At 31.6% G+C, this 14,148-nt stretch overlaps 1 protein-coding gene across 1 annotated transcript; it reads left to right on the top strand.

The window, feature by feature from the left end:
• Nucleotides 1-11,530: 11,530 nt before the first annotated feature.
• Nucleotides 11,531-11,998, top strand: LOC139905260 (general transcription factor II-I repeat domain-containing protein 2-like). Its single transcript, XM_071888062.1, has one exon. The coding sequence runs from the start codon at nucleotides 11,531-11,533 to the stop codon at nucleotides 11,996-11,998; it is 468 nt and encodes a 155-aa protein (XP_071744163.1).
• Nucleotides 11,999-14,148: the final 2,150 nt, after the last annotated feature.

The following is a 14,148-nucleotide window of genomic DNA, read 5'->3' as shown; positions in this document are numbered from 1 at the left end:
AAATATGTACTTTTTATTCAGAGGCTCATAGCTTAAAGACGAAAAGACTCAAAAGTTGAAAAGTATTTCATTGGATAGCTGAAAGTATAAACTTAATTTTTTTTTAAATGCCCCCCCCCCCTAAAATGCTCTAAATAGTTGTCAATTTGAGATAATGCCACAACAATATTTCAAGAATAAAACTCGTTTTGAATTGATCTCATAATAAAAGTCCATATATATTGGTATGCACCTTCTAGAAGAGATAGAAACAAAAGGAAAGAATAAGGAGAGCGATAAATTTAAAAAATGTGAAATGCAATCAATCCATCCTGAGACTATAATCCCGAATTCGGTATTGGTGTTCATCAATGGAAAAGAGTGTATTTACATAAAGGAATCCCTTCTGAACAGCCCCTGGCCAGTAGAATTTGATCCGAAGACTCCCTTGAATGTTTGTGTTTTTGAATCCCTTACTCACTACGGCTATACAACAAGTTATCTTTTGGCCATAGAGCTTGAATAAAAAGGCCCTATTTTCCAATGTATACAAAACTAACTTGAGTTATAAGTATAGCGTAGCCATTTTAAAAATAGTTATAGAATTTTCTCAAAATATATATGGACAATACAATGTTTAACAGTGTTATCAATCATTTGTAGGAAGGTGCTCCATTGTTGTTGCTTTTTGGTAGATTAAACCCATGGAACAATGAAATTACAATATTTGATCCATAGGTTTAAAATGGAACGGGAAAAGACGTCTGAAACGTACAAGTTTAAAATAAAAATGATCTGTTTTTATCTATAAAACGTCCGTACTATGTCAAAATGGGTATGAAAGATCTCAATTTTTCCAATTAATGACCTATGATGCCTTGAAATACAAACAAGAAAACTTGGTGCAGCCAAAAAATATTTTCTTCGAAATACTTAACTACCGTCAACTAATAATATAAAGCTTAATGTACATTCGATAAAACAAAGTGATGTAAAAGTGAGATGCACTCGAATCTTCACAATAATTGGAGATTCTTATTATGACAACAGATCTGGTTAGACTAAATGTAGGAACATTCAAGAATCATACTCTTTTAGCTGACGGTACTAGGATAGTAAAATGGTAATTGAGATGAGCCGTGAAGGAGAGCCGAAATAGTTGGCACAAAATCAACTTTTTCGTATATTACTCAACTTTTACAAATGATATTGTGATTTTTTTTTTTTTTTTTTTTTTTTTTTTCAAAGTTTAAAATAATATTTTCCTTTTGACACCTATTTCATATCATAAATAATCATACTTTTGCTGTAATATCAATCTTATTGTAGGTAAATTTTTGTTTCAACATGGACCTTCGATGGAGTAATCTGAGACAGTTAAGGGTAATTGAAAATTTAATATTCAGAGTGGGTACTCAATACTTGGAGTATCACTTAATTACGAGGTTTCAATACGTAACAAATAGAAAACTATGTTTTCTCGTCGCTGGTATCAGTGACGAGAAAACTACCGAACCCATTGGCATCTCCATCCAAACTGCCTACAACATCAAGAAGTCCATTAAGGAGCGCCCCTCCCATACCGCCAAAAAGAACCAAAACTTAAGCGGTAAGAATATGGCTGACTTCTGGCCTGCCAACATGTGGCCTTTATCCACCTCTAACCTCAATCCCTTGGATTTTTCAGTTTGAGGTGTCTTCGAATATCTACTTCAAATTTGGATTCGCTCTGAGCTGCTATTATGACAGCGTGGTACGCCATGTACACAGTCTTCTACGTCAAGTGTTACCAATCTGTTCACCTCCCGATCATTGCTGTTTTTGCTTGTGAAGGAGGACATAGTGAATAAAAAATATTGCTTAATGTCATTTATTAAATTTTTCAGTGAGAGAGGAAATTGTAATTCATAAGATCATTGCATTAATAAAAAACCCACTTTTAAAGTTATGCAAGTCATTAGACATTCAATATTTAAAAATAACAAAATATGGTAGAAGAATTAAAAAAAAAAATTCATTTTTCCCATAAGTATTTCCACATCCTCCACAACTCCTACATTTTTCTTTTTTCAGCTGTCCATTTTCTACTTTTTTTACATCTAATAACTATTGGGAAAGTCAATTGGTAGAACTCGAATTAGTCGTTGTTATGTTGTGAACAATTTTCTACTATTAAAGAAAAAAATTTCAATAGTTGAGAAGAACTAGATAAATTGGAATAGTTTTTGAACCTTTCTACAATTTCTTTTTGGAGAGAGGTTGAGAGATATAATAAATATTGATATATGTTTTATTAATTTACATTTAAAATTATTTAAGTACAGAAACTTAATCTGAACCGTATTTAAAACACTTTATAAAAGCTTTTCGGAAAACCCAAAAAAGTCAAAACACTTTTGTTCTTTGTCCAAGCATGTCCTTGATTCCTGTTCTTAGCAATTGTATATTTATTAATTCTGACCCCAGTATAACTGTGAATGCCCATATAGGAATCAGTAGAAAGGTCTCTATAGTTATGAATAAGGAAATAAAAATTGTATAAACACTCGTTAGTATAAATAAAAAGTATAATATTTTTTAACAACTTTGATAGACGACATATCTACTGAAAATGATTACTGCTCTCTAATATTTTTGAATTTTAAAAATAGGGAGAAATAATTAATAAGAACAACAACTTCTTACAAATTACTCACATATACTTTTTTTAAATGTATGCTCGCGATAATTTCGATAATTTTCACATCTCTAGTTATAAGGGAATAAAAAACATTTAACAAATTTACAAAATAAAAACATTACAGATGACACTCTAACACTTTTATTATTATTTAATAGAACAGATAATTGAATTACTCCCATCTTGTCGTCATCACGGTAAGGGAGTAACTCCTCATCAAAGGTGTTTTTCATTATTTGAAACACTTTCATAATTATTTTATCGAATATATATATGAAATGACGCCCATTTTATCTTGATCGTCCTAAAAGAGTAGCTTTTGATAAAAGAACCCTTTCATTCTTTCACATTGAACGTGAAATCCACAGGAAAGGGACTCAAATATTTGAAAAAAAGTACTTTGAAAGAATTCAGATAAGTTTGAGGGCAAGATGGCTACTCCTTATTTGTTTTTCATTCTTTTTACACCTTCAATTTCAAATCTTGGTAGTCACGTTTATATATATTTATATTGTATGAAACATATGTTTCAATCTTAGGAAATCCATTACTATAGCATTATAAATTTACTTAAATGATGATAAAAAATTAAATATTATTATTATTGGTTAATAAGGAAGACATACGATGCGCCTCTGATTCAATCCTAGTAGAATTGTATTTATGTCGTTATGTTTGAACTTCACCTTGGTAAAAAATATGTAAGCTTTGAAGTTACTTTTAGCTTCAAATAATAAACGAAAAATGATTTCTCTCAAGGTTGTTCCTTAATTGCAAATCCTGAATCATACTTCTAGTAAGGTGTCAAGCTGACCTTTATGTAGGAGGGGAGAATGTTATTGGTGGATAATAATCCAGTATGGAGCAATTAATCAAGGCGCTTCAACATTAGTATGCTCTTTTTTTTAATGAAGGAGATGGAATTACAAAGAAATATATTTCATCATTGCAGAAAAATACACTTTTTTTTGCAAACTCATAAAGTTTTTATGTATTTTACGATACACGTCTCACGTAGATAGCAGGTCCAAGTAAATCAAAGAGACTCTAGAAAGTAGCAATTATATTTTTTTATGAGTAAACAATTAAGGTATGGAATTGATAGCTGCTTTAATATATGGTTTCTTAATACTCTATTTGACCTTCTAAGCACTTTTATATAATATGAAACTATAGTTTGATACTTACTCTTCATATTTGTACAAATAAAAGTCACAATCCATGCAGAGTGGTTCAGAATTAAAGTCACATTAACTCTACAAATATAATTCAATTAAAAGTGTTGTGTGGAGAGATTTTGTTACCCAATTCCTAAATATTGCAATAGGAAGATAGGGCTCAGCTAGGCCTGTGACTATGGGTGTCTGTTAAGGGTTACTATATCCTCCTACACCCCCTGTCTAAAAGCCGGTTGTCCAAATTTATAATAAAAAAAATAATAAATGTCATTTATACCTTGCTGTTGTTACATTTTTTTTTAAATTTAATATATTCAAAACCGGCTGCACTTATAGAAGGCAAGATACACATTACTAAAGCCAATTATTGGAAAAATAATTGATTTCCTTTATTTCACCTATTATAATTTTTGTTGATGATTTTACTCTAATTCTGAACCACTCTGTATAGTTCAGATGAAGAAAAATAAACTTCATTAGGTGTGACGTTTGAATTGTACAGGTTTCAAAAAGTATAGATATAGTACGTATATTTTACAATGTATACTATATGTATTAATAAAATGTGGTTTGCAGGAAGGCATATAGATACTATCTATATGGCAAGAGGTTCCGCTGACACTTCTTCTGACCAGTTGATCAAGTCAATGATGTTAGAAGCCCCACTGTTTATAGCAGGCGTTTTTCTGATCCTGCCAGATAGGCTACCCGGAATACCGTTTGGTCACTCTCTCTCCTGATCGCCAGGATTTGTTATAATCCTATGATTATCTCATTCTGGTCATCAGAGAAAACTAGAGCGTGTAGGATCATTTCACTATGAGCATACGAAGCAGATCTTTTCACTCTTGGCATCACAAGTTCACGCACCTCTTTTTTCTGGGACTTGAGACAATTAAGTTGAAAAATGACGTGCCTTGGCTATTATATCCAACAGTACTTCACCTTGGTATTGAACCCACATGGATAATACACTCTAATTATAAATTCAACTATGAGTCTCAGATGTTTTAGATTTTTCCCTTTTAGTCTATGCTTTGATACCCAGAGTCTTAAAACTCTGTTAGCAGTAGTGAGCCAACGGATTTGGTAAACAGGTCCAATCTCCAAGAAAGCCTTCCTTTCATGAAGCACTCCTTCTCTGATACCACATACTATCATATAACCGTAGTGTAGATCTGAAGACAAATCTTGAATAACCTCATCTCACACAGTTTGAGAAGTGGTGGTCCAATAGAGATTCGGGGAAAGTTTGGATTAATATCCAAGGCAGTCTATCATCTTTCCTATCGGTCCAGATAATCTATTATCTGAGAGAGTTGGGCCATCAAGCTCAAGAATTAGACGGCGTCAGGGAAGTTCATTTGTATGCAGACTACACACCAACCAGACAAGTTTTCTCCCAAACTGCATCTCAAATTTTGACATAACTCCAGCATTTACAGCAGTGTTCACATTGTTGAATCCCCTCCTATGGCAATAACTGTTTTATCAACACCCCTCTCTTTTAACCAGTTAAATGTATACTTTGTAATTTGTGCAGCATGTGATTCTTCCTTGTTTGCTTTCTCTGGTATGAAGTGGAACAAGTAATTACTCCCCGGCTCACTAACAACACTATTGTGCATCTTGCTTGATCCTACCCATAAATGACTGTTCACTGCCCCTCACTTCCATCACCACATTTGTCAAGTCAATTCTTCCCTCAAAGAGAATACAGGAGATTGGCGCCTCCTCTCTACACCTCTTCTCAAGCGCGGCTCTCATCTCTTTCATCAACTTTTCATGTGCTCTCCTAACCTTATTTTTGTCAATGTGTGCAGCAGTTACTATTGTTGCTGTTGATCTCAGTACAGTACCATACCTAAAACTAACGAGGGCTACGTTTGGAATGGCGTAATCATTTCTCTGTAAATTTGATGATGCCCCAGAATTACAAACATTGTCATAGAAAATGTCCTCATTATTCTTTTATGCTCTAATCGATCAGGATTTCCGATTTGATTGGGCTATTTGCTTCCAATTTTTTCTCTCTGATCTTTGATGTAAACAAAATAATTCACCGGGACCTTCTTTACTCTTGTACAAGAGCATTTAATATGAGCTTGAAAGGCACAGCCTTTGCAACCTGCCTCACCACAACTAAATATATCACATTTACAGCTCAAAATATCAAATAGCTTGTCCAATTTGACACAGAACTTTTCTTCTTCAGACAGTTTCTCCTTCCCAAGAAAAAAATCAATTGCCTGCGTCCAAATTTTCTTTAATTTTAATATGACGGGTCTCTTGTCATTTATGACTGGGTGTTTAAAAATGCATTAGCCTTATTCCATTGATAAATCAGACCAAGGTAAAGATCCTGTATTTATTAGTTCATCTACTTTGTAGCTTCTTCCATTTTTTTCACTAAGCTCTCTCAAATAAATGCCGTACCTTAGGATATCCCGCAGAGTAGGGAGATCTGACACCAAGAACTCCCTTCCAGTTCCAACAAGGTGGGTCAAATGACAAATCGTTTGAGTTACTTTTGCCATTTCGTTCGCTGTTAAATAATTCAAATTAAATATGAGGATTCAGACAAATCGAATCAACAGGAAACATATCAAACAAAGAAATATAGGCTTTAATATAAAAAAGCTTAAACCGTCTAAGCTTAACGTTTTATTAAACTAATTCATGACTCTATTATTATGTGTGTTGACTAATATAAATTCTATGTAAATTATGTTGAAATATATTTTGCCTATGAATTTATAAAATATTTAAAAGTTAACTTAAACTAGTGATTGGTCTTAATTATGACGTTTATATCAACACCAAGTATAGCATTATCGATTCGTAAACTTACTTAACTTATTGTTAAGTTATGATTAAAATTTCTTCATATTTGAACTCTTCACAACAAAGACAATAAATATATATTCCTTTAATATTAATATCTATAAATTTTATAAAGAAAACTAGAAAAAAAATCCACATTTTCTCTAATTTTTAAAGTGAAATTGATGTAGCTTAGGGTTGTTTTATCTTTTTGAAAATAACATTTTTAAAATCTACGTAAAAAAAAACACAGTAAAAAACACTACCGGTTTCGGATTTTTGAAAAAATGAAAAGTACAACTCACCTTAATAGATAGGGATAGAGCTAAATACATATATATTCATGAGCAGGGGCGTTTGCAGGGGTTGGACTGGAAGGGCTGTATCCCCCGTCCCAAATATCCAAATTTCCATAAAATAAAATTCTTCAAAAAAACAATTCCATAAAATTTACTTTTTCAATTTATTTTTTTAAGTAAATTTTTTTGTGAATTTTTTTGTGAATAGATATGAATTTTTGATATTTTTTTCCAAAAATTAACTACTTGATTTTTTTTTTTTTTTGCAAACAGCTGTTTATTTTTAAAATGTTTTTTTGTTTTAAATCAAATTTTATATGAATAACTTTAGATTTTTAATTTTTGTGAACAACTTGGGACTTTTGAAAATTTTTGTGAATACTTTTTTTTTCAAAACCTCCTAATTTTTTTTTCTGTGCCATCAAAAGCCGTTAACCTCCACCCGGTCAAAGTTTCAGTGTACCGGAAGTACAACAAAATGAGGTTAAATTAAAAAAATAAAGAAATAATACAATTAAGACATAAGAAAAGAAAAAAATTGAATTTGTTTTTAATTTTTTTGGCTTTATTATGTATTCAGTTTTGTAAGTTAAAAATTATGAAGTAACTATTGACAGCATACAAATATACGTAAATAACAATAGATTTTCTATATATTCAGCAATTATAAAAGTAAACTTTTTCAAGAACAAGATAAATATAGGCATGAACATACACAGTTTTTAAATCTTTGAATATTCAGTAAATTAATTAATAAAATCAAACTTTGAAAAGTTTTTATTCCATTTGATTTTGAGTGATATGTAGCAATTAAATTTTTTTGTCTTTTCTTTTGACTATATGTTTTCTATATAAGTATAACCTTTCTAATACGTATTGCAGAGAGGCCACACATCTTTAGTACATATTTTCAAGAAATTAGCATTAGAGGTTCCTTGGTATTTGAAAGTCTAATTGGCTTTAACTTTTTTCCCCTTTATCTGTTACTTTCTACTTGAGATTCTTACAAAAATTATAATTTTAAGAGTCAAAGATCTCTGAAAAATAATATATTAGCTAATCCATTTATAATCCATACTTCCTTTGTTGAATGGATTAGCTAATATATTATTTTTCAGAGATGTTTGACTCTTAAAATTATAATTTTTGTAAGAATCTTAAGAAGAAAGTAACAGATAAAGGGGGAAAAAAAGTGAAAGGCAACATTATACATTAGTCGGCATAATCATTCCTTCATAATGACGACTAATGTATAACACGCAGAAAAATGCTATCTTATATTCTTAGCCTTCTTTTGTTTAATCTATGTTAATATCATATTCAATCAGATCTTTATTGTATCCTTCAAACTTTTCTCCTCTGAAAAGAGAAAAAAAACCCAAATCAATCAGGTGGTTCTAACAAAATATATTATCCTACATACTGTTTACTATTTTTTAATAATAGTAGGGAATTTTTATATCCCTTAATTTGAGTTTATTCTAGTCGAAAGAATCAAAAATAATTATAACACTAGAAAACAGAGGTATATTTGATGAAAAAATCGACAGCTGGACCAAAAAAGTGTAAACATTTTGTTTGTGAATACATAGATATCCTTATTATATCTCACAATCTTACTCCAAAACGAGGTGAACGATGGCCCAAATTTAGCGGAGGTTGGTTGGTTAGTTTTACAAAACTAGGGAACTATTCTTTAGTTAACTTTTGTTAGTAAACTGGGATATTATACATCTGGAGATTAATATAAAGGCATCTAATTCCTCAGAATCTACGTTTTATCACCAATGCTTTTTAGTATGCCCTTAAAATATTCTGTTGTGTCTTGATGAGGTTGAGGAGACACTAACTATTTAAACCAAGGACTCCAAGATGACCGAGAGAAATGAGGAGAGGAAGGACGTGGAGGAATAAAACAAAGGTTTTCTAATAGGAACAATTATATTCTTATTATTACAATAACCTACTCTGATACAAACATAAAATACACGACTATTTATACTTAAAACGAAGGTAAAAGACTGTACTTTACACATATATATACATACAAGAAAATAAGAAAAGTAAGAGAACAAGGGGGAAGGAAACACGAATACATTACACATTCAATCTAATGATACGCATTATGTATTTATCATAAAAATGCCTTGTCTAGGATGTATTTGTATATTTGGGCATTTTTAATTGAGGTTCAGTAAATTTGATAAACTATTTTGTTTCAAAGTTGTTCCTTTGTTTTTACGTTTAATTTCTTGGATTCTTATTTTTTTTCAATCTGAGAAATTGTCATATTGCAGTTATTATTTTACATAATACTCTCAAACTTATCAAGACTGATGTGTATTAATTTGATTCCCAAAATTCACATTAAGTAGTTAATATTTAAAATACATTTATTACATCCAGTGCAAACCGATCGCACTTATACAGTACGAGATACACATTACAAAAGCCATCTATTGGAAAAATAATGGATATTTTTTTAGTTGAACTATTATTAGGTTCTCATCATTACAACAGCTAAATTTTAAATGTTAATGGTTTCTTCATTTAATTATAATTTTAACTATGTTTAAGGCAATAGTACAATATATTAAATTTATAAGCTTAAAATGACCTGACTGTAAATTATAACACTCATGAATAGTATTGTGCCAGTCCTTATTTATTCGATCTAGTCCAGTCTTAGGACTGGTCCTATTGGTTATTAGAACTGTCAGTCCTGGTAATTTTGTTATAAAATTAACAATGGTTTATTAAGCTATATTAGATATATATTAAGAACTTTGTTGTGTTAAAAAAATCAATTTTTCATTATAATGCAATATAAAAACAAAAAAAAATATTTTACCGATACCCAAATTTCAGCCAATTACGATTTCAATTCTGGTACAGCCTTTATGAATTATTCCAATTCTATAATAATATTATGTATAGAGGAATTGCATGAACAAATAACTAAATGATTTACTTTTTTGTAATGTATAACTTTTTATGAATTAGGGCTTCACAAGAAAAGACATAAATATATCAATCATGATTATGATTATAATCATTAGTTGTAGATAATTGGGAATAAAAATTATTTAAAAAGTTAGTTTCTCTCTGTGCAGAGGAGTAAATATATTCCTGGTTGGCTCCCGCACTACTGAATATAATTTGATTTTCAATGGATGGGCCTGACTTTTGTTATGGTGGTCTATTACTATTACACTTATTATAAGTTAAAAATTAAATTTAAAAAAACCTAATTTTATCCGGAGCCCATACAGGTAAGAGTCCCTAGCCTTAATATTAGGTTAGTCTATTCTACTTCTTTTTATTGGTTGACCATTTGAAAAAAAAATCGATTTTTTCCCTTAGCATAGGTTGATGGAATCGGCAATATTGGGACTATTCTGATATTTCAAAAAAGACTGATTGCTGCAGATTCTGATAATGATTTTGGTGTATCGATACACCCCTTACTTTTATTGAGTTATTTAATTTATTCTATTGCCTGACAGAATTATTAAAAAAAGGAAAAACAAAACAAAAAACCCTCAATGACTTTACAAGTAATCGATTTTACCTCCTTTAAGGGTCAACAAGTGGGTTTGTACTGGACTGCAGTATTCGGTCCTAAATAAGGACCGACACATCACTACTCATGATGTTATGGCTCATTTATGGTACAAATCAGTATAAATAATGTTAAAATGAAAGATATAAGCTAACTACTACATATAATGTTCAATGTGTATACGTCATTCTAGATAGATGTGATTAGTTTGTATTTACTTGTGCTGCCATCTTCACGTTAGATTGAAAACTTTTAAGACTACCCTTGTATAAACAAAAGCAAAATAGAATATATGAGGTCTTTGATTATTTGATAAATGAAAGTCCAATGTCTTTAAAATATAGATTCTACCCCAGGGGTGTTAAAGATAAGGCCCCCAATGAGGGTCAATCAGGCCTAAAGAATTATTGCAAAGGGGAAAACATATATAAAAGATACAAAAAAAAATTAACTATTTTTAAATTCTTATGCACAAAATGGAAAAAATATCCTTCATCTTTGTTTCATTCCTTTTTTTAGTTCATTTTTTTTCTATTTCATATTCCCGTTTTGGCAAGATTTTCGAATATATTTCAGGCTAATCCGATGGCAAATCAAACTTTTACCTTTATTTCTCTGCTTCACCCATATTAGCAATAATATCGTTATTAAAAAAAATAGTGGATAAGGAGTGTAGAATTTTTTAAGAAAAATGGGCCACATCATATTTTTCCACGGAAAAGCAAGGTAAACCACTGTGCTTGGTGTCGTTGCAACATGTTTTGGTATGCGAGTAATATAATATTCGGCGCCACTTTGAAAGTCACCACAGCGCGAAATAATACACATTAAAGGAAAACTAGGAACAGATAAGGTCAATGTGTTTCTTGCAGGTCTGAGGAAATAGCAGTCAACCTTTACCCGGATTCGAGAAGTAAGTGAAGCTTCAGTAAAGGCCAGCTACCTATTTACCAATGAAATAGTATTAGCATCAAAGCCGTACTCTGACGGTGATTTTGTTAAAAGAAGCATGATGAAGGCGTCTGAACTCATATTTCCCAAGAAGCGACAAACCTTTAACAATATCAGCCTGACGAGAAACATGATAGCAGAAAGTATTTTGGAACTATCGGAAGATTTGACCAGTCAATTGAAGCAAAAAGTTGGGGGTTTCATTGCATTTTCCGTTGCAATTGACAAGAGCACTGACATCACGGATGTGGCTAAATCGGCGATATTTATCAAAGATGTTTATAATACATTGACAGTTACTCAAGAATTTGTTGAGTTGGTGCCCATTGGTGTCATTATGGGTACAACAACAGCTGAAGATATTTTCGTGGCTGTCGTAGCTGCACTGGACAGAGTGGGAGTGGACTGGTCACGCGCTGTCAGCATTACTGCAGATGGTGCACCATCCATGATCGGAAAAAGGGATGGGGTCATGACAAAGTTCAAAGCAAAAGTGCAAGTGCACAATAGAGGAGATCGCTTCTAGGCATTCCATTGTATTTTGCACCAGGAGACATTGTCTTTTTAATTCCTTGAAAACAGACACCGTTATAGAGGTGGTTGTTCGAACTGTAAATTTTATCCGATCCAGAGGGCTAAACAGTCGTCAGTTTGAGACCTTTTTTCGTGACAGGAACAATATATACAGCCTACCATATCACAGTGATGTAAAATGGCTAACCTGAGGCACTATGTTGATGCATTTCTATGATCTCCTCTCGTAGATCAATTATTTCGTGGAGAAAAAAAGGAAAAACGGTTTCAGAATTACAATCCCAGGAAATGCCACATGATCTTGCCTTTTTAGTTGATATTACTGGACACTTGAACAGCTTGAACAAAATGTTGCAAGTACACAAAAAGTTGTCACACAGTTTTATGACAAAATAAACGCATTTAAAATGAAGCTGGCTTTGTGAGGGATGCAAATGGAAAGTGGGAACCCTGCTCATTTTCCACGCCTGAGAAATGTGTGCGAAGAAAGATCCAATACAGACTTGAAGCAACACAGAGACAAGATTGCAGGATTACTGGCAGATTTTAAGAAACGATTACAAGTATTTGGTGAACTTGAGACAGAATTTTCAGTTTTTAGATCACCTTTCATAGTTAAATCCATTAATCTTCAAATCGACATCCAGCTAAAAATAATTAATCTTGCTATTTGAATTTGCAGATAATGTTTAGATAAAAAGATGTCAGCTCTTTATTTATGTCTACTTATTGTTTAATTTATTAAAACGTGCAATTTAATACCCTTATTATTTCATAACCTTTATAAAATCTCATGTATAGTGTATTTTTTAATTTTTTTTACATTTTAAGTTAAAATTTTATGGAATTAATTGAAATGTATTGTAAAAGTGATATTAAATAATATTTTAGTTAAATTAAACAATGTACCTTCTCTTTTTTTACATAAGAACAAAGGAAATACACGATATTTTGGTTATTTAGAGCCAAGTCTGGTATAATTTAAATATCCCGGTCATGAACTAATACAAAACGCTCGTATTTGGTCCATAATGTGTAATGAGTTTTCACCCCTGCTGTAATCCATACTCAAACCCCAGTTATGTAGCGTGTCTTCAAAATAAAGACACACACCTTAGTAAAATCTGAAGGTTTTTTTCTGACAAGTAAAAGCCCATAAATATTTTGATCGAGTCAAGTTTAAGATTAGATACTTATTGATCGAGTCCTCAAATGTCTCTTGAGTTCATTTCAAATCCATGCCCATAAATTTATGATTTCAGGAAAAAGTGCATTTGTATTTGTTCAAAACTTGATACGACGCCCTTAATTTTTATACACACCCCCCACACAGCCCCTCACCAAATACCTGTATGTATTTGTAAATATATTGGTTATCTTGAAGACCACTGATCAGGGGTGTCTACAGAATAATATGAAATAGTTCATTTTGAAAAGGTATAGTTGATCAGTAAAACAGCAATCAGTTCTCAATTAAGTGGACTCCGAAATGTCCCATACCCTCCCCTCATCCCAAAAATCTTTAAATGGGTAACCCCCCATTCTCCTCCCCCCATCAAGAGGATGTCACAAATATATTCTCCCTAATACAATACAAGGTTCATAGTTGTAATGTTTCTCGTAAGTTCATTATATTATACCTTTCGATTCCATAATCTTTAAAATATTGACTCAAGTCCAAATGAGACACAGAACTCTGAACTCTCTTTGACTCCTCTACTGATACCACTAGGATATAAGCATATTTGTACATATTAAAGCCAAGGCAAAAAGACATGAAATGCTTTAAAACCTTTGCACAATAACTCCACTTCCATTGAAGCAAAATTGACTTAGATATTTATGTATGCATGTATTTGTCCGATTATAATAGCATTTGTTCCAAGACGTTGATTTAATTTGCACTGAAGGAAAACCATCTATGGATGTATATAGGACTGATGTATTAAATAGAAGAAGAAGAGTCATACAGTTGTCTCTCACAATACGAGCTCTATTCGTTCCAACATACTACTTGTATATGTAGGGAATATTTTTATAATATAATAAGTAATTTAACACTATCTCACTAATACAAAAATGTACTCTTTATTATATTTTGCTGTCAGGGATCAATATTACTTCTTCTTTTCCTCTTATCAA

The sequence above is a fragment of the Lepeophtheirus salmonis genome, chromosome 4 (genome assembly GCF_016086655.4).
Source record: "Lepeophtheirus salmonis chromosome 4, UVic_Lsal_1.4, whole genome shotgun sequence".
Lineage (NCBI taxonomy): Eukaryota > Metazoa > Arthropoda > Copepoda > Siphonostomatoida > Caligidae > Lepeophtheirus > Lepeophtheirus salmonis.
Note: the sequence above shows the minus strand (reverse complement) of the source record. Positions and strands in the feature narration are given on the sequence as shown.